This window comes from Ostrinia nubilalis, chromosome Z (genome assembly GCF_963855985.1).
Source record: "Ostrinia nubilalis chromosome Z, ilOstNubi1.1, whole genome shotgun sequence".
Lineage (NCBI taxonomy): Eukaryota > Metazoa > Arthropoda > Insecta > Lepidoptera > Crambidae > Ostrinia > Ostrinia nubilalis.
In genome coordinates this window covers 14,797,996-14,820,156 of record NC_087119.1, presented here as the reverse complement: position 1 = coordinate 14,820,156, position 22,161 = coordinate 14,797,996, and the positions used below count along the sequence as shown (strand labels likewise).

Here is a 22,161-nt window from a genome sequence, read left to right as displayed (position 1 = left end):
TTAATGTCAAAAATGCAATCAGTAAAATTTTTGTCCGTCTGTCTGTCTGTCTGTCTGTCTGTCCGTCTGTATGTTCCTTATAGAAACAAAAACTACTCGACGGATTTTAACGAAACTTAGTACAATTATTCTTCATACTCCTGGGCAGGTTATAGTATACTTAGGAATTCCCACGGGAACGGGAGTTAGCGGGAAAAAACATTTGTATGAAAAAATCTAAACCGCGTAAGATAGATGAAGGGGGTAAAACGGGATCCACGCGTACGAAGTCGCGGGCGGCCGCTAGTCTACAATATTAAGAGTACTTTCCCTCCAGGTGGCATTACAAAATTCCACCCTGTATATGGGCCAGCTCTCAAAGCTAAATATCGTTCGTACCCCGTTTGTTTCGACATTACCGAAAACCTTACATTAACCATTTATTGCGATTTAATTTTGATTTTGAAATGGTTTTCAATTAAATTCGTGCCAACCCTATTAACTTGTAAAAGTCAAATCAATGGATAGCAAATGAGTATTTTGGATTGATTGCATCCAAACTATACATACATATTAGATGTTTTTTGTAGGATTACTCCTAAGTAGGAACTTCTTTCAGATGTCATCATTTTTCTGCCACTGGCAGTAGACTGCTATATGTAATGCTTATGGGGCATTTCACGTGACGCGGACAGCGAAAATCAAGTCAGGTTTTGGATTTTGTTCATATTTGGATTAAATGTACTGCTATATGACCTGAATGGATGTGCATCATTATAATTTTTTTATGAAGCTTAGTTTATTTTTTATGAGCGTTCAAAAAATTGGTAAAATTTTAGGAAAAGATTTTTCAGAAGCTATTACTGCTATTATTACATTTTATTAAAAATAAACGAACTATTGAACTTTTGAGAATAAATAACTGTGTTTCTTACTATTTACTACAAATTTGAAATTTCTTTTTTGTTCACAAAGAAAACCGGAAGTAAAGTTTTAAAATCGAATTTTACAAAACTTCGGGATTTTTTAAATTTTAAATTTTTATTTTAAAATATACCTAGTAGTCTATAAATAACGTGTATAAAGTTGTAGAATGGAGTCTGTATTGGTTTTTGATTAAAACGCAGTACAGTGCGAGCGCGCCGCAATGAGCGTCATACTGGCTATCGACATTTGGCTACTGTATAAAAATTATTTGTTCGAAAATAACTGAAACGTTAATATTGTTGCATGCATACTCTTAAACAATTATAATTTTGACTCGGCGAACTTTGTACCGCTAAAAACAATGATTGTTGGCATTGAGTTGGTATTACGTCGCGGACTATCCACATCTTATTGAATAATACACTAAAAACATTATTCTTCTTTTTTAGGTAGTTGGCTAGCTACCTCCATATCAAATTTCATCAAAATCTGCCCAGCCGTTCTTGACTTATAAATCGTGTAACTAACACGACTTTGTTTGATGTATAAAACAAAGAACGGCTGAACAGATTTTAATGAAATTTGGCATGGAGATAGCTGGCACCCTGGACTAACATATCCCGACTACCCAAAAAGAAGGGTAATGTTTTAAGAGTATAATCCAATAAGTTGTGGGTGGTCTGCGACGTAATACCATCTCAATGCCAACAATCATTGTCTGTTAGACGGTACGAAGTTCGCCGAGTCAAAATTATAATTGTTTAAGAGTATCCATGCAACAATATTAACGTTTCAGTTATTTTCGAACAAATAATTTTTATACAGTAGCCAAATGTCGATAGCCAGTATGACGCTCATTGCGGCGCGCTCGCACTGTACTGCGTCTAAATCAAAAACCAATACAGACTCCATTCTACAACTTTACACACGTTATTTATAGACTACTAGGTATAATTTAAAATAAAAATTTAAAATTTAAAAAATCCCGAAGTTTTGTAAAATTCGATTTTAAAACTTCACTTCCGGTTTTCTATGTGAACAAAAAAGAAATTTCAAATTTGTAGTAAATAGTAAGAAACACAGTTATTTATTCTCAAAAGTCCAATGGTTAGTTTATTTTTAATCAAATGTAATAATAGCAGTAATAGCCTCTGAAAAATCTGTTCCTAAAATTTTACCAATTATTTGAATGCTCATAAAAAATAAACTAAGCTTCATAAAAAAAATATAATGAGGCACATCCATTCAGGTCATATAGCAGTACATTTAATCCAAATATGAACAAAATCCAAAACCTGACTTGATTTTCGCTGTTCGCTTCGCGTGAAATGCCCCTTATGCCAGTCGCCAAGGTACTCCACAGAACATAATTGACCGCTTTTTTCATCCAACTAAGTAATAAAATATTGATTACTACGTTTTAAAACTACCTTTTACTACGTTCGTGTGTCTGTCTTAATTTGCTTCTTAATTCTTCTATTTTCAAATATTCTTTATTGTATCTGTTTATCTACAAAGATTTTGAATTCTGAATTAAAATATGGACATCTTAGCAAAACAAGACGTGTCTGACACATCACAGCGACATACTCAGCAGGCTCATTGCTCATTGAAGGGGACTGAATCACAAATATGACAGTATTTCATCACAACAACTTTTCTTCATTGAATATCTGAGGATTATGCAGATTCATAATTGATTTAAGTTTCCCATATAGTCCAGTCAATGAATGCTTTAACGACGGTGTAGAGAGAAATCCGTGGAACACAATTTCTGACCTCGGGACTTTATTTAGACTAGTTAGGAGGTGAACATAGCAAAAGTCCCCGCCCTTAGCCCTTAAGCCGGCGGGGAGAGGGGGGTTTAAAGGTACCACTTTTCGGTTTTTCGCTTAATCCTCGGAAACTATGCGTCCGAGTGACATGACTACTATGAACCAAAAAAAGCTTATTCAATTTGCTACAGGTGAGATAGTCAAGTTTTTCTATGTCTTGTATAGTTTTCGCGGCATCTGCTCTAGAAGGTCTGTAATATTGGAAATTTTATTTTTCTCTTACATGTTCCCATCAGGAGAAAATCGACTAAATCAACATTGAGCTAATATTCTAGACATGCGGGAGCATGTTAAGCCTAGTTCCAGGGAGGGGACTGCACCGTGCGTATATTTAGACGAACCACTTGGAGCCACTTTTGACTCCTCATCACTCAAAAAGTACTGTGCATTGACACTTCAAATTTGGCTCATGTGTTGAGACTTGCAAGATAAACATCAGCTTCAAATTTCATAAATATACCTCAAACGGTTATTTAGGTATTGACGTTCAAAAATCGACATTTAGGGCACTAAAATCTATCTATCACCTGTGAAATATTAAAATTTACTGATTTTTTATTTGTTCCTTTGTATTTACACAACTACCTATCTGGATGCCAAATTTGAACCTTCAAGGTCATCTGGAAGTGGTTAGAATTTGCTCTTATAGGTCAGCCATGTAGATTTTTGTACGTCAATACCTCAAGAACCGTTTGAGGTATGTTTATGAAATTTTAAGCTGATGTTTATCTTGCAAGTCTTAACAGATGAGCCAATTTTGAAGTGTTAATGCACAGTACTTTTTGAGTGATGAGGAATCAAAAGTGGCTCCAAGTGGTTCGTCTAAATATACGCACGGTGCAGTCCCCTCCCTGGAACTAGGCTTTTACATGCTCCCGCATGTCTAGAATATTAGCTCAATGTTGATTTAGTCGATTTTCTCCTGATGGGAACATGTAAGACAAAAATAAAATTTCCAATATTACAGACCTTCTAGAGCAGATGCCGCGAAAACTATACAAGATATAGAAAAACTTGACTATCTCACCTGTAGCAAATTGAATAAGCTTTTTTTGGTTCATAGTAGTCATGTCACTAGGACGCATAGTTTCCGAGGATTAAACGAAAAACCGAAAAGTGGTACCTTTAAACCCCCCTCTCTCCGGCGGCTCAAGGGCTAAGGGCGGGGACTTTTGCTATGTTCACCTCCTAACTAGTCTAAATAAAGTCCCGAAGTCAAAAATTGTGTTCCACGGATTTCCATCTATAATGCTTTATTGACTGGACTATAAATCAGGACTTAATTTGGAAACTCATTTTATGTACTTATGGTTAAATAATTGTCCCTACCTGTATTGTGTTTGCAGACCAAAAAATTTTTAGGGAGCGAAGTACCTATAGCGCAAAGGGAAAAGAGCCTCGAGCAGTATCTATGAGTTCTCCCGAGATTCGGTTCATCTTCGTCACTCGGGCGATGACGGAACTCCACGGAGGTTTCGGATATTCATCCTTTTCAGGACGGAGCAGCGCTTTTAAAGCAAAAAGGGTTGTTCGCGGACCAAAAGCGATTAAAAAGTAAAAGCTAGGAAGAAAAAGACATGAGTGAAATGCAATAAATTATTGAGTATTAACATCAAGATCTCTGAATTCCTTGGGCCTTCTCTGTTTATTTGTATTATGCCGACGTATTTGTGTTGAGTGTCGAAGCGGCACAGGCGGCCTTTGTTCTTTGTTTGTATGATTTGTATGTGGCTAATTTTAGATGTAAGTAAGATGCATTTATTATTTACATTAGACATTACGTTAGCTCTTGTATCTCACAATTGTCTTCTTTACAATTTCGCTACAATAGTATTATAATTTCTAACTTTAATCTATGATTATAATATGTAGTGTTTAGATAAAACCGAGATAGGCTTATTGTAACCAGGTCAAAAGTTTAGAAAAGAAAAGATTTCAGTACAAAAGAATAAATACATGCAACAATGTAGGTTACACGGCGGTTACCCGTGGAGGATAAACTATAAATATGTAAGTATATTGCCTCTATGTGGTAATTCTTATTTTAGTTAGTATAACTATTTGCGTACTTCTTGTTCGATTTAGATTGATTATTATCTAGAAACAAATTACACCAATAAAGCGCCTATCACCTCACTTTCCTGATATTTCATGATGATTAATTCAATACTGATTATTTATTGATGTCATAGCAAGGCTAAGTATAGATATCAATCATGAATAAACACAATACTTACCTGCGTCAATGGAATTAGATAACAGTGGAAGGAATTAGTTTTTCTATCTATTAGTTTATCTACTTCATGTTGGTCTATCTTATTGGAAATAAGATAACAGCAGGATCATTTGATTTTTGATAGTTTTCAAGGTTAAAAAAAGTTATTAAATAGAATAACTGTAACTATAGTAACATGCTTCAGGTATGTTACTACAACTATAAATATTGTCTTTAGCAGAATTAATATAAGAATACTAGAAGACCAGCAGGAAACGATTTTCCTCAAGATATAACTAAAGTTCTTTCTCATGTAAACTGGGGAAAGGATTCTTCATTTTATTTCATTACGTAATTTCATTTTAAATATTTATTGCAATAAACGCTGCCTTTAATAGTTTATTGCTATTGCAGTTGGAATTATTGCTATGTATCTCGCAAGTCTCAATATATGAACCAAAGACACGTTAATGTGAAATAAGTAGTTTTTGAGTTATGAGGGGGTCAAAAAGTGGCTCCAAATTTTTTCGTGTAACACACACGGTGCTTCACTCCAGTTCTGTTGTTTGAATTTGGCTACTACCGCGTGTCTAGATTCACTTCGATAGATCAACTGTTTCATGTCTACCGGCATGAAGCGGCCTGCACACTGTGTTCAAAACTTTGAACATTTCAAAAGATGGGACAGACATTAAAGTTAACTTAGTGTTGGGCGTTGGGGCTGTTTTAGTAGTTCTTTGGGTGCAATTACAGACTCAGGTTGCAGTTAGCAACTGGAAAGGTAGTCACACAGTTTTGGCTTAAAAGGACAAGGCCATTCATTCAGAAGCTCTTTGTACCACACGAAAAGAGTACTTTGTTGTGTAGGGATACTTTCACTAAATCAGTTTTGCAGCAATTTAGATTATGATAAAAACTCAATCGGAATTCAGTTTAGCCTCAATAACTTCACTTGCATTGATGTTATTATTTTTTCTCTTTTGTGGTATTTGGAGCCAAATAAAAGTTTCCGTGAAACATCCCGCACATGCATCATTTTTGTTACTATAAAATCATTTTTATCAAATAATACTCTGTACTAACCTCTTATAAGCATATCTTCGAGGGTCGAAGCCGATGACGAAGTCAGGGCATGGCTGGTAGGCGGTGGCGTCGGCGGGAGTCTCGTCCCAGCACGCGAACCCATCGAAGGTTCTTGGACAGTACAGGCCATCTGTTAAAAGACAATCCATCTATATCCATAAAAGCGAAAGGTCAATGGCTCACTCACTCACTCATCACGAAATCTCAGAAACTACAAGTGCTAGGAGTCTCAAATTTTGCATGGGGGTTCCTTTTAGAACGTAGGTGACGGGATTTTGCAAAATTAAACCCCTAAGGGGGTTAAACGGAGTCCACGCGTACGAATTCGCAGGCGGCCGCTAGTATAAAAGTATAAAAGGGAAAAAAGTTAATGAAAGATCAAGAGACTGACTCACTTATCACGAAAGCTCAGAAACTATAACACCTACAAACTCCAAATTTGGCAGGTAGTTACCTTATAGGGTGTATACATCCGCTAAGAACGGATTTTATGAAACTCCACTCCTAAAACGGGGTTCACGCGTACGAGGTCGCGGACGGCCGCTGGTCTTCTAAAAGTTTCCATTAGTAAGACTAAGGGCCTCTGTCATGATCTCCGAGTAAACTTTATTAACCAACTTTAAGCAATGGGTAGCCTACTTGACACTTTAGCCTAGGCGCAGTCCACCAAATTCTTGTCGGCCGATAGTTTAGTAGGGCAGTTAATCAGTATGGGCATGAATGGAAGTGCGCACATCACACCGATTAGATTTTCATATAAATTAAAATCGGGCCCAACCATCGGCCGAGTAAAAGTCTACGCCTAGGTTTACTCGGAGGTGGCCAATGAAGTCCTAAAAGGATGTGGCATGAATACTTAGTAGTCCAACGATAACGTATCGAAACATAAGCACCAGATCATTTGCTCTCCACTGCAGGGACACGACCTTCTTTAGCATGGCGTGTGAAGTCTATTATTTTTAAAGTTCACATAACATTTAAGCAATGTTATTAAAACGAAAGACTTGAATGGAAAACGCATCAATTTGTAAATCGGCAATTCTCCATTTAAAAGACAACGAAGTTCGTGAATATTACTTAAAATAAAATTTTAAATCGAGTGCCAAAGTTGAACTTACAAAATAGGCCTGTAAAAGTATATGCATCTGCATATGCATCTGTAAAAGTATATCTTGCAATATCACAGATTTAAAGCAATTCACAATTGCGCTATGCTTCCGGAAAATCGTCGCTAAAAGCAAATATTTTCGTATAGACTAAGCCTGAATAAGTAATCAATAACTGAAAATGTTCAATTTCCAGCTAATTATTGTACGAGTTGGAAATGTAAGTGTACTCTATCCACGGAAATTTACTATTTGCAGTGGAGTTCTATTGCCTCATTGAGATTGCTTTTCGATGTTTTCGTAGGCTTGCAATCTATTTCAAAATAACATTCGATACAATATAAATAGCGAATGAGTTTTTAAATGAATGCCATGAATAGCAGCTTTGAAATATGCAAAATGGTTGTATTTCATCATTTTGGTCGGCAAATCCAGCTACATGTTATGTAGGTATTTGTATTTAAGAGCTATTTTGCAACAAAAAATATTCATGCCTAATTAAATTTAATGTACTGTGCTAATCAGGCTAGTTGAAATAAAATTTTTGAAGTTTTGAGTATTCTATATTCTATTGGATCCATTGCATTATATTTTGCTTCTTTTTGGTTAATTTGGTCAATTCTATTCACTGAATACGCAATTGAGTGATTACACTCGCATTGTACTCACAATTTACTAACTGTGCCATTTATAAAGATTTAGCCAAACAATGACTTATTGACACCGCCTTGAATCTGCTTTTAACTATATTCCGAGGTTAAGTTACTAACTTTCTTTGATGACTCTATTGTTAATCGTGACCCAGTTATTTACAAAACTACAAGGAAGTGGGTGAAGCTTAAAAATATTACAGTATAATTTATTTATTATAATACTGCGTGTTGACAGAGGTTTTTTATGCACAACAAGGAAGCTCTTGTCTTTCTTTGGAATAATCAATCATCTTAAATATTTTCACACTGGAGTTGTCAAGCCGATTAATTTTAATTAATACGATATCATCTGTGCGATTAATCGATAATTCGATTATCGAGGTTATTGTTGTTTCTTTATTTTCTTCTCTTCTGTTGTTTTGTTTAGTAAAGGATGATGGGCACTTTTCTATGGAATCTGGGCGTAAAACCAACAGAAATGTAACTACTATTATTTGTTAGGACTTAATATCAGAAATATATTTTCATATAAATAACTACCAAAAACTCCCGGGTTTGCTTGGAAATTGACATAATGTGTAATAGTAATAGGTGCTTTATTGCGCAAACAAAAAATATTATTAATTAATATACTTATCTACTTACATTTTAAATACATTAAGTTATTTATCCATTATTATGTCCAACAGTTCAGGAGTGGGGCCAACAAATGGTATATTTAAACCATGTTCTACATTATAAGCGTAGGACCATACCTAGGTACCATTTAGAGAAATGACATGAACACAGTCATGTTTCAATGGGATTTCTACCAGTTAAGTTGTAGTGTTGTCGCATAATCGATCACGGATCGATTATTAATCGATATTGCCAAATAACGATTTATCGATTAACAATTCGATTAATCGATTTTATTGATTACCATCATTACTATCATTTGATTGTTAATTCAATTCCTTATTTTCAGCAATATAATCGATTATCGCAATCGAATAATCGATTATTATTTGTTTGGTATACATACTTACTAAATCGATAGAATCGATAGTAAGGTATGATACAATACTCTCAATATGATCGATAAAAGCAATCTAATTGACCTAATAATATTTTTATTACCCTAATTTGATGTGAAATACTATGGAAACTTTGCATATTCAACGAACTCTATCTCCGTATCCCCGCGTATTTCAGGCTTGTTGTCATACTATTATTAAGCTTTAATTTAGTATACTTTTTGTTTGTGTTGGTTTAACGCCCAATATGCCCATCATCCTTAATTTGTAATTCTTGATGCTTACTTTAACCGTATTATACACACAACCTTGCGTTGCGCGCCTCTTGGAGAGACATCAAACTTTTACTGTTTTTTTTAATCACGGTTACATAATTTTTAGTCGGTGTCTTCTCCAAGGGATGCGCAATAAGCAAGGACGTCCGCGGAAGACCAGCTTCGTGACTTGCCCTTTTGAGCATGTCACGATAAATGCTGAGCGGGTGCCTATTGGCACAGTTTTTTCTCACCTTTACCTCTTTGTTTTTAATAGCCTACATATATGTGTTTTTGTTGCTGTTTTTTTCTGTATCCTCCTGGGGCCCGGGAATTATTTTTGTCGTGAATTCATATGAAAACTATCCAAATAGTATTAATAATTGATATAATTATCATAAAAAATAAAATAAAATTTTTTATCTGGAAAACGGCAATTTTCTCAATGTCATATATTTGGGTGAATATCCCAAGCACGTTTTTTACGCGGCGGAGCTGAGAATCGATGGGAGAAATGTAACTAGAGCGATGATTTTTTTTCTGTAGGTATATAGTTTAAACAGCGTTTTACACGATAGCAAAGTCTTCAGGACAATAGGTAGTTATTTTATGTACTAAAAAAATTTTCATAGACCCCAAATCTAATAGCGGTGGCGTGTCCTAACTCTACTTCTACTCATAAATTGTGTTATTCCTTCTTTCTCGGGGATTCTAGTAATTTAAGAATAGTATAGCCATAAAATACATTAAATTAGACTTCCAAATGATATGAAAGAAATGTGATATTTCATAATTTAAGTGTTTTAAATAGCCTTTCAAAACTGTCCCACGAAAAAAAGCAATTACAGTGGCTCAATTTCGACACTCTCTTAAATCTCCAAAGAAGCTTTGAGAGACGTAGAGTTCTTGTTCCCTGCATCACACAGCTATGTCCTCCTGATCGGGCTATAAAGACTTGCGAATTGTGGTATTGTTTTTCCAGTAGACCCGTAAATATTTGTATCAGCGGCACAGGAATACAAAATTTTTCAATTTCGCTGACAAGTGTACGAGTGAAAGCTACTTACTTAGATGCTAAACGATTCTTTAACATGATTAAAGTTTGGTGTTTTGTTGTATCTGCATACAGCAATTATTAATCAGAATTATAGTTTTCTTTATAATTTGAATTTTGTTACAGTTTTTTAATTCCGGTGGCGCAATTTCGGTGGCTCCGGTGGCGAATCTATTGCCAGGATTGGTCTTATTGGCTCTGGAGCATTGTACCTAGGTCTACTAAGTTCTCAGTCATAACTCAGTTCTCACTCATTCTCAGTCATAACTACAATATTGTTAGTTAATCCAAGTTGTGTGATGTACTCGCCGTATCTTGATACTGAGCTCGGTCTAGCTCAGAAGCTTGAAAACCTCTAAGTGGGAGGTAGTGAAGACTTTAAGAGATTATGGTGTCTCCTACTCTGAACCCTCGCAGCAATCAGATAAGTTTCGAGTTCTGGTCTTGGGGGAGGGCTGGTATGATGAAGTTTTCATACAAATACTTCAGCAGTTGCATGTTCGTTCGTTCGTTTCAGCCAAATGACGTCCACTGCTGGACAAAGGCCTCCCCCAAGGTTTTCCATAATGAACGATCCTGCGCTGCCCGCATCCAGGCTCTACCCGCGACCTTTACCAGATCGTCGGTCCACCTAGTAGGAGGCCTGCCCACGCTACGTCTTCCAGCCCGTGGTCGCCACTCGAGAACTTTCCTGCCCTAACGGCCATCGTTTCTACCAGCTATGTGCCCCGCCCACTGGCACTTGATTTTAGCAATTCTGCGAGCTATGTCGGTTACTTTGGTTCTCCTGCGGATCTCCTCATTTCTGATTCGATCACGCAGGGAAACTCCGAGCATAGCCCGCTCCATCGCCCTTTGGGTGACCGTGAGCCTTCTTATGAGGCCCATAGTAAGCGACCACTGATTTCATAAGCTCAGTTGTGATTTCATTATCTCCTGGTTCATACCTTGTTGTTTTTAATAGGGCATTCTAAACTCGCTCAAGCTAAAGTCTAGGATATCTTCGCTAAAGTGTCGGGATAATCTCGATCTTCAGCCTAATTACTAGTAGTGCTTCTTAATCTCTCCTAGCAGCTTATTCATTTACCAAAATGGTTCTGCTATCCTCGTTATTCATGTTGGTATATTCAATTTGGTCCTCGCAAATACATACTTTCGATTTATTACAAAAAATCGTCTCTATAATACACTTTGCATCAGCGTGAGGACTTGGATAGCTATTTATACATCGATACTAAGCAGAATCTTAAAAACAGATGAGAATAGTTCTGAAACAGCTAAAATTTCCCTAGTCTCGTAGGTTGCAATCTATTCTGCCACTCGAGCTGAAAATTCGTGGGATTTTGGAGCTGGATTGGCACTGGTCGTGGCTTAGACTTCATCAGTCGACATCTTTTGAGCATCTTTTATTCGGTATTCTTCTATTTCGGTGATCACTTCTTCTTCTTCCTCGGTCCCTCACTGATGAGGATCGCGACCGCAGATAGTGTTCCTCCATAGACTGCGGTCATAAGCTGTGTGGTGATCGGAGAATGCACATGTGATTAAATTGCCTGTTCGTCTAAAAATGATTACTACATTTTGATTTTTCCAGTACTTATAGGGTGCAGCTCAGTACGCTTTTACAGTTCTGGCATCTTTTGCTAGGCCTTCTCTCTCCATGAGGCTGGCTGGATTTTGTCCTCCGTTTCTTAATTGTACTACTTTCATTTAGCTCACAAATATGTAATGTGTTAGTTCAGTAGCTGGTATAGATCTAGAAATATCTTCATACTTAATCTCCAGTTCGCATGGTCTTTAGCGAATAATTAGTTGCGTAATTCTGAGTGTAGGATCGATATGATACCATCATGAAAACTTGGCTAGCCTGGACCAACAGTTTTACTTATGGAAGATAAACCTAACACCAACCAGGGGCAGTTGGTCGCCCTCCCGGGACTAGAGTTGGTTTCTGGGTTTGAGGGTCATGTATGATGAGTCTAGAATAACGGGGCTGTTGGCGGCTAGAGCCAGAAAGTTTTGGATTTGTTCTCTATGGAGGGATTTTGTCGTTATCACCATGCTTAGCAGGCTGGTTGGTAGTTCCAGTATGGTAGTATAATACCTGGAAAGATGCTGCAGCCCACCCTCCAGTATTTTGATTGCTTAGTCGGCTCTTACGACTCACATGGGAAGATCTGATGCTTTTTTAGGGTCACAACACAGGCCTGAATATTGTTTTTATTTATAAACATCTTTACTGGATAATAATACTTAATTGATTACAAATAAATAAGTAATTTGAGACAATCATCCATAACATTCCGAATTCCGCTGTATAAATAAATTTCGGTGGATTGGTTCTTAATTCCGGTGGCTCAAATACAATTTCGGTGGCTCTTGATAATTTCAAATTAACATATCTCGAGAAGTATTTATAATATTTTGATCTCTACCATATCATTGAATAATACAAGTTATTTACTATTATTTCTGCCACAAAAAAGTTTTGGAAAGTGGAAATTAAAATTCGCCACCGGAATTAGGCAAAAAACGAGTTTGTTGATATTCACCCATTTACGACATCGGTTCCCAATGTCAACGACTTTTTTATTTCATGTACAGGATGTCCCGTAATAAATTGCACAAAAGTAATTCCTAGTTAAGTTTCTGGACTATCTACAACGAATTTGAATCGATTTTTGAAATATATTGAGATACCAAAAATTTTTTTGTTATAAAATATTTTTAATTTTTTTTCTGCCTGTACTTACTTTTTTCTATGCAGTGGATGCAACTATTGATATTTTTTAAGTACCTTTTCGTTAAAATGTAGCTAGATAGATTATTTATCAAGTTTTATGTCATGTTTGGGCAATAACATTGCATCTCTATTTTTTTTTTAATAGTATTTCAAAATTTTATTGCATTTCATTTGGATGACTCAAATTAAAAAATCCTCGTGATAAAAAATGCATCACACCAATGTGTAATTAACATTAAATGATGTAGATAAGGTCAATAGCAATAAAAAAAATAAAAAACAATTTGATTAAGTGCCTTATGAAATTATTTTAATTTCATAAAAAAAAATCAAAGTGACTTGAGGTGTTGATAATACTTCTGGGCCGACTTTACCAGTAAAATCGATTTTTGAGTGTTCTGATATGTTATATTCGCATATATCTACCTAAACAAATAAGAAAATTATATCAGATTGTATGCTATTTAATAGAAAATGTATAATGTCATACAGGTATTACACTGGGCTCTGTCAGTTTACACTAGTAATTGGGACCTCATGTAATACCTGTATGACATTTAGATTTCACCATGGTTTTCGTAGTTTTCATACGTATTTCCACAATCAGTGATACTCAGATAATAAAACAGTTCAAATCCCAAAACGAATAATAACAAAGGCTTATAGAAATCGTTTATATTTTAGTAAAAATTTCATTATTACTAACCACTTGTTCCCGGTCGCGGTGCCGTCGCTAGTTCAATGAAGAATGTTCACTAATTTTGTTTTTTAGCTTTCTGTATTCTCTGTTAAAAATAAAAAATACACGTGAAAGAATTATTTCGATACGTTAATTAGTTTCCAAGATATTGAATTTTAAAAGTGCGGGCGGCGGCCGGCCCGCCATTTTATGCGCGTGACGTCATATTACAACGACTGGCTCATATTTGTATAGGTGGAATCTTGCAAACTGAATTAAGACCCACTTCCAGGCAACCGATTAAGCTGAAATTTCGCAAACACATGTGATTTGGATGACCATGCAATATTATGATGACATAGAGCTGATCTGATGATGGAGCTGGAAGGTGGCCATAGGAACTCTATAATAAAACGACTTAAATGCATCGAGTTTGGGCTCGTTCGTTTTGTATTGATGAGTATTTTAATTCTATATAGTAATCGGGGTCTAATGATGGAGCTGGAAGGTAATTCGCAATAAAACGACACAATCGCATCAAATTTGAGTTTGGTTCAATTTTAATTTCTGTGATGGGTCTGGGTGTTAATATGTATAATAAGTTTGTATTTACAAAAAAAAAATATTTAAGTATGTTTATATCCGTTTTCTAGTGAGCGGACGCTGTGAATGTACGTCACACGGGGTCACGTGACCGTCGGCGGGACTCAATATTTAAGCGAACTTTGAATGCCTATAAAATCATAACTACTGGGTATTTTTGAATGAAATAAAAACTAATGTATTTGTAAATGTAAAAGCTTAACTGTAACATAGGTTTCAAGTGATTTTGCATACCTAGTAACATTCTCAAATGTCACTTCACTAGCCAATCACAGCTAAGAATGATGGACAGATGCACCATCTAACTAACTAACGTAAAAGTTCTGGTAAATTTCAACAGATAGCGTTGATTTATATTTTTTTGTTTTATGTAATAAATATATGACGCCAGGCCCCAGGAGGGTATTGTGTCTTTTTATTGTGTTAATAAACCTATTCTATTCTATTCTCTTAGTCTGCATCTCACCTGATGGAAAGTGATGATCAGGCCGAAGATAGAAGCGAGCTTCACAAGGAATCCTTAACCACAGAAGGACTAGCTCCCTAACTGCCGAAACACAACAATGCCATTAACACTGTTGCTAAGGCGATAGACTTAGCTAAGATGGTGGTAGGAAGCTAGGCGGACTTAAAATAAGCCCTACCACCAACTTTTGCGACAAGCAGATTATTTATCTCATTGAATTCGAACCCGGGACCTCTGGATCTGAAGCAGGTGGTTTTACCACTAGATCACAGAGGTGGTTGAAAGCCTCTCACGGAAGTGTAAACAGAGTTATTTTCCTAGTCATGCTCACTTAAAAAACAAAGTAAAGTGAGGATTCTGTCGTGAGATACTCGTATTGTGCGAGAGGTGTAGTAAGGGACATACAGTCACAGAATAAGTAATAGTATACAGAAGGTTTACTCCCCAAGACGATTTAAATAAATGCGAGTCTTGCTACGACGCGATACAGTGGAATTCAGCTCGCACAACACTGCGTGCCTACAATTTTATTTACCTACAAGTTTTGTCTCTTTCTATCGCGTGCCTCTGAACCCTTCTTACGCTGTTAGGGTTGCTGTCTAGTGAAAAAATAATTATTCTACTTATTTGTAAAGAAGTACGTATGTAGGTAAGTATTACTGTTATTCTACCTTTGAAAAAATTACATTTCAAATATACCTACTTAGGATGTAAAAGTACTTATTATAATATAATGTCTTCATTCATACCTATTTTAACATAAGACGAATAAATTAAACATACCTACTATTAATTACAGAAAAAAGAATGGCATCGCATACCTACCTACTTACTACGCAAACACGAAACGGCTTCATCCTAGACCGAGAAGCGTCACCCGAAAATTATGTTTGTATTTGGCTTTGCGCAAACTTACTCTAATGTTACTCGCTGCACTTTGGCAACAATGTTTTTTTGTTGAAACCTATGCATTATGGTAAAAGAACTAGGTTAAAAAAAGAGCTAGCCGTAATTTGGTGTCCCGACTCCCGCTGTTACGCTTCCGTTTCATTTACAGGGGCAGGTAATAGGTAATAAAACTATAAAATTCTTTAAACGTCATAAATTGTATTCAACAGAAATTATTTATTAAAGGCAAACATCAAGTCCTGACTGGCGCGCGCGTGACACTCGACTGATATAATACCCGCCGGCGGGGCGCTTCGCTGTAGGTAATTATCGGATGTACCGCGCGGAGTGAACCAGGCCTGACACAGTTTGATATCGCTTTATGCTACAGGTGTCCTTATCCAGATCTTGGCTTCCGTATAGCTTTCTCGCAGACTGCACCATTTCACACTTATGATAAGCATCCAGTCTAGTTATCAACTAGAGATGAAACGGATAGTTGTTTGGCCGGATACCGGATACCGGATATCCGGCCAGCTGCTAGGCCGGATAGCCGGATATCCGGCGGCCGGATAGTTGGCCCATTGTCTCGTTGCATGTCGTGACGAGTTTAGCGCCGCACAGGTGCTTCGAACGCGATCAGTGGGTCTATTAGTAGACTAGACTAGTCACACTTTTCGAAAATCTAATCAGTCCGAATATAATGTCAGATTTTGCCACTTGTCTAGGGGGCAGATCAATTCGGGCGATTTCGGTTGCCATCGCGAGCGTGTGATTGAATAGCGAAAATTAAATTAGTTTACTTGCTGCGTAATCTGACTGAACTGCATCATGACATCAGACCGTCAGTGAAAAAAAGATCACCTATTTTATTTGGCAATATTTCGACTTCAGATATTTACTATTTATGTATTCGTCATTAGAGTGAATAGCCCCGAAAAAGAAATTCGTTTTTTTAAAGGCCTTAATATGGCTTTTTGTAACTTGTTGAACTTTAAATAAAAGTCGTTATTATTATAAGCCATTTTATTGATGTTTACCTCAAAGATTTATATATTTCATTTTATTAATAGGAAATTGTCGTAGTTTTTTAATATCCGGTATAAATTTAGGCCGGATATCCGGCCTACCGGATAGTTACCGGATATCCGTTTCATCTCTATTATCAACTCTCAATTCAAACATTATTTGTAGTCCAGTCATTTAAGCTTAAATTAGGAAAGAATCTCGGAATTCGAGATACCCAGCTGTAAGTCTGTAAATACTTGTATATTGACACCCTAATAGTTGTCTCAAAACTAGAGATTGCAAATATTCGATAGTTTTCCATTTCGAATATTCGAATATTTTTTCAGTGATATTCGAATATTATTCGAATATTCGAATATTTTCAAAAAAATAAAAAGCACTTAAAATATCAATGTTTTTATTGCTTTAGGAACGAATATTTTAACTATTTAACAATATAGTTTTTAAAACAGTTATAAAATTCTCATCATCATCATCATTTCAGCCATAGGACGTCCACTGCTGAACATAGGCCTCTCTCAATGACTTTCACAATGACCGGTTGGCAGCGGCCTGTATCCAGAGCCTTAAATTCCCGCTACCTATATGTGGTCCTCGGTCCACCTTGTGGGTGAACGTCTCACGCTGCGCTTTGTAGTACGTGGCCTCCACTCCAGAACCTTGCTGCCCCATCGGCCATCAGTTCTGTGTACTATGTGATCTGCCCATTGCCACTTCAGCTTGCTAATCCGTTGGGCTATGTCAGCGGCTTTAGTTCGTTTAAGAAAGAAGAAAGAAAGAAATCTTTAGGATCTCCTCATTTCTGATTCGATGTCGTAAAGAAATACCGAGCATAACCCTCCCCATAGCACGCTGTGCAACTTTGAGCTTATTTATAAGGCCTATTCTATTGTCGGCTGCCCAGTCGAGTTGGATTCGACGATTTACCTTTTTCTCGAAATTTGATCTACCTAGCCGAATCGTTTTTCAGAGGTAGACATACTTGTCAACTGTTTCGAGGATCGAGCTCTAACCGAAACATGGACGTTGGACATGAGCTTCGTTTTTTCCATGTTCATCCGAAGGCCTACCTGTTGGGCGACTCGATTAAGGTCTTCGAGCATTGTGCCGAGGTCTTCAAGCGATTCTTCCATGACCACAATATCGTCAGCAAACCGCAGCTGAGTGATGTATTTGCCATTGATAGGTATTTATGCCGAATTCTTTCCATTCAGGGAGCTTGAAAGCGTCTTCCAATGCAGCCGTCAACGGTTTCGGAGATATAAGATCACCCTATCTCACACATCGCCGCAGAGGAATCGCCCTCGCCGGAGAGACTGCAGCACTGCCTAAGTCTCGATCGAATCAAAGGCCTTCTCATAGTCCAAGAAGAGCACCACCACGCTTTTATCCCATGCCTCTGGCGTTGTTCCCTGAAGTAAGACGGAGTTAAAGAGTATCTGAACGAATTTCCATGTTCCACCTGCGTTCAGAAGCTCCGAGGTTATTCCGTCATCACCTGGTGCCTTGTTGTTCTTTAGCTGTTTGAGAGCCTTCCTAATCTCGTATAGGCTGATATACGGGATGTCTTTGGTATAGTGTCGCGTTAACCTAGCTCTTGCGTCTATTGCTGAGCTATTAACAGGTTTGGAGGTAATTAGCTGTCCATAAATCTTTTCGATCTCACCCAGTACCTCTGCTTTTGTTTGACGTTATCGTCCGCCATCTTCAGCATCGTCAGCTAACTTTGCTCAATAGAGTCGTCTCTTTCAAATTATTTGGAATCTTGGTTTCGCTCTATCGCCTCTTTTATACTATTTGTATCAAAGTTGCGAATAATAAAAATATGATTGAAAAAACAAAAAACACAACTACGTAAAAATGAACAGAAAAGATAGAAACAAGACAACTTAGTGTTCACAAATGCAGTCGGAAGCATTAATGACTAGTTCTTTTAGTTGGTGATATGTATCTGATGTAGAGGTGGGCGCCACGCCGGCGCGCCGCCGCCGCCGCGAAATTTTTCACGCCGCCGCCGCCGACGATCGGCTGTCGGCGCGCCGACTCCTATACTGCCTGCACTGACTATTTGTTTTTTTTTACAAATGTTTCTATTGTGCGGGAATCGAATCCGCGACCTCCAGCATAGATTACGAACGTACCACTACACCAAACGGCCAACATACTGAGTGAGAGCCTCGCAACGCAAGTTCCTTTGCTTTGGTAAATTATCCATAAGGCTGGAAAGCCGCCTAACAAAGTTTCATCCTATCGCTCTATTAACCTGACTTTTGTATTGTCAAAATTGTGGGAAAAGACCGTCATTGGACGTTTATCCCCTTGCTTAAGTATGGCCCATGTAGTAATCGACCATCAATTTATGGCATAGTTTCAAGTCAAACTCTGTGACAAGATTTTTTTTAGCTGCAGAGCTTGAGTATCCCAGTACTCCGTAATTGGTCCGGTCCTCTACAACATAATATCAATAACTAGCTGACCCGGCGAACTTTGTTCCGCCTTAATGGCAATAAATAAGCACACTTTTTTTTTAATTTCGAACGGGATAAAAAGTATCCGACGACATCGTAAAGGTAGCAGGGAAGCGCTGGACGCAGGCCGCTACCAATCGATCAACATGGAAAGCATTGGGGGAGGCCTATGTTCAGCAGTGGACGTCCTGTGACTGAAATGATGATGATGATGATGATGATGAAAAAGTATCCTATGTCCTTCTCCTGGCTCTAAACTACCTCCCTGACAATTTTCAGCTAAATCGGTTCAGCCGTTCTTGAGTTATAAGTGGTGTTACTAACACGACTTTCTTTTATATCAATATAATATTTACTAGTAAAGTAGCTCAGTCACCAGAAACAACTGTGGCCTTCCTCAGATGTGAACAGTGATCTTAAAGCCACTTTAATAGACTGTTGCAAACTCAGCTAGATGTGACTAATGCTTAGCTGACCCACTAGCGCATAAAAGCAAACTACGAAGTCTCACCATAACACATTTAGGACATGAAAGTTATACTCCGGCCAAACCGTTTTGTCAGCGTGATCAATATACATACCTCCACAAAATTACAGCTCTCTAGTGCTAGTAGTTTCCAAGCAAAACCTCGGACAGACAGACAGCCAGACATATCGAATCTATAAGGGTTCCTTGTCAGGACTACGGAACCCTAAAAACTATAAACCGATCTGGACATAATATTATGGCATCTACCTAAATGTGGTCGAAAACCAGCTAATCCAACATTAACTATTTGCCTCCCAAGAACTCCAAAATATCTGCTAAGGGTACTTTCATCGGCGCATTGGTACAATTACATTTGAGAAATCCACGAGAACCTGGAAATAGGCGTAGTAAAAAGTTTACTCAAACCCGCTATCCAAATATCAAAGTATGATCAAGATATACGTCTTTATGACAGCATTATCTGGTGGCCTAGAACTAGGCTACAGACATGCAGAACGGTATTCGGAAAATTGCAAAGAACTGCATGCCTAGAAATAACGAGTGCGTTTAGGGCTACGCCAACTAAGCATTGGAAATTATTCTGGGACTGCTTCCACTGTACTTGGCGCTAGAAGTGGACGCAAGAAAGGCGCTGCACTGACTGAAGGATGCGGGACTCTGGAGTACATACAAAATTTGCACCAAACACACAAGGATGTGATACAATGCAGCCTAGGTACATGTTTAGCAAATATTTTAAAGTGTCTATACAACAAGGGAAGTCTGGAAAAGACTGTTGAGATCAACAGGACAACCTGATCAGGTATACTGACGGCTCCAATATGGACTCAGGATCGGGAGCGGGCGTCTACTCCAAACGATCCGAGCACAGTAAAAGCTTAGGGAGGTTTGCAACAGTATTTCAAGCTGTAACCTATGCTATAATCATGTGTGCACTAAGGAATATAGAACAGGTGCATAAAAAGCGCGACATTTACATCTTACGTGACAGTCAGGCAGCACTCAAAGCCATTGCCTCAGTGAGGGTTGGATCTAGACTCGTTCTGAGGGCAATATTGGTACTAAAGAAACTTGGAAAGGTCAAGGTCACGCCGCCGACGCCGCCGCCGCCGAAGCCAAAAAGTCGGCGCGCCGCCGCCGGCTATTTCTATATCGGCGCCCACCTCTAATCTGATGCCTCCGACTGCATTTGCAAACACTAAGTCGTCTTCTTTCTATATTTTCTATTAATTTTTGTAATATTCGAATATTCGAATATATGTAAATTTACTATTCGAATACTAATTTAAAATGAAAATTCGAATATTCGAATATTCGAATATTCGATTGCAATCCCTACTCAAAACCTACATATGGTAGGGTGTAAGCAACTATTAAATTTTAAGGTCAAAGGTCACAAAAATCGCTTTTTTTGGAAATATCTCATTTCCTATGGGTTTTTTGCTATTTGTATTTATTATCAATATTGTAGAATACAAAATTCTCTACAAATTTTGCTCAAAAAATTTTTTTATACGGTGAACCGTTTTCGAGATAGAGGGCGGCCGCTAGTACTTATAATAAATCTGTAGAGGTCAATTCTGTACATGAAATATATTTTCAAAAAAACTATCAGGGGGTGATTAGTGATCGATACTGATGCCAAAAATGCAATCAGTAAAATTTTTGTCTGTCTGTCTGTCCGTCTGTATGTTCCTTATAGAAACAAAAACTACTCGACGGATTTTAACGAAACTTGGTACAATTATTCTTCATACTCCTGGGCAGGTTATAGTATACTTAGGAATTCCCACGGGAACAGGAATTAGCGGGAAAATCCTTTTGTATGAAAAATCTAAACCGCTTAAGTTGACCTGAAGTGATGCAGTGACCGCGCGCTCTCCACCCTCTATCTCGAAAACGGTTCACCGTATAAAAAAATTTTTTAAACAAAATTTGTAGAGAATTTAGTATTCTACAATATTGATAATAAATACAAATAGCAAAAAACCCATAGGAAATGAGATATTTCTAAAAAAAAGCGCAAAAAACCGATTTTTGTGACCGTTGACCTTGAAATTTAATAGGTAGTTGCTTACACCCTACCATATGTAGGTTTTGAGACAACTTTTAGGGTGTCCATATACACGTATTTACAGACTTACAGCTGGGTATCTCGAATTCCGAGGTGAACTTACTATAATGACTGGACTATTGGTATTTTTCATGTTCCAAACCAAATATTATGAGAGCATTTAAGTGGATTCACTGTATCTTGTTATAAATGAGGAAAACACTACACTGACGCTCTGATGTTCAATGAATAAAAACTACTTTCTGTGTCCCATTTGCAGCGGAAATGAGGTTATTTACCACCTTAAATGTATTACCGTAGATGAACAAGAAAAGGTTTTTCAAAGGCTTTCAACTACATACCTAATATAGAAACAAACTAAACTTGTTATTGCTGTATGTAGCAGCGGCTATTCTCTTTTCTTGAAAACGGCCTACAAAATACACTGCTGAAATATGATCTTGGAATAAGCAAAAGCCAACAATGCAATCTGCCGGGTTTACAGACTAAAAGGATGTATTTAATAAAACGACGTGATTTGAATAAAAATACCATTTAGCTGCGACAGTCTTCACTGTTTTTGTAAAAGGGATAACAAGATATTGCCTTTACCCTCCTTG

The 22,161-nt window shown here is 37.4% G+C and overlaps 1 protein-coding gene across 7 annotated transcripts in view; it reads right to left on the bottom strand.

Annotated features, from left to right (window-relative positions):
• LOC135086485 (calcitonin gene-related peptide type 1 receptor-like) overlaps positions 1 to 22,161 on the bottom strand; it is a 134,497-nt gene that overhangs the window by 91,641 nt on the left and 20,695 nt on the right. For all 7 annotated transcript variants that reach the window (XM_063981205.1, XM_063981208.1, XM_063981210.1 and 4 more), the window contains exon 3: positions 6,040 to 6,169. In XM_063981205.1, coding sequence (XP_063837275.1) covers positions 6,040 to 6,169 — 130 coding nt within the window. The remainder of the gene's footprint in view (positions 1 to 6,039; positions 6,170 to 22,161) is intronic.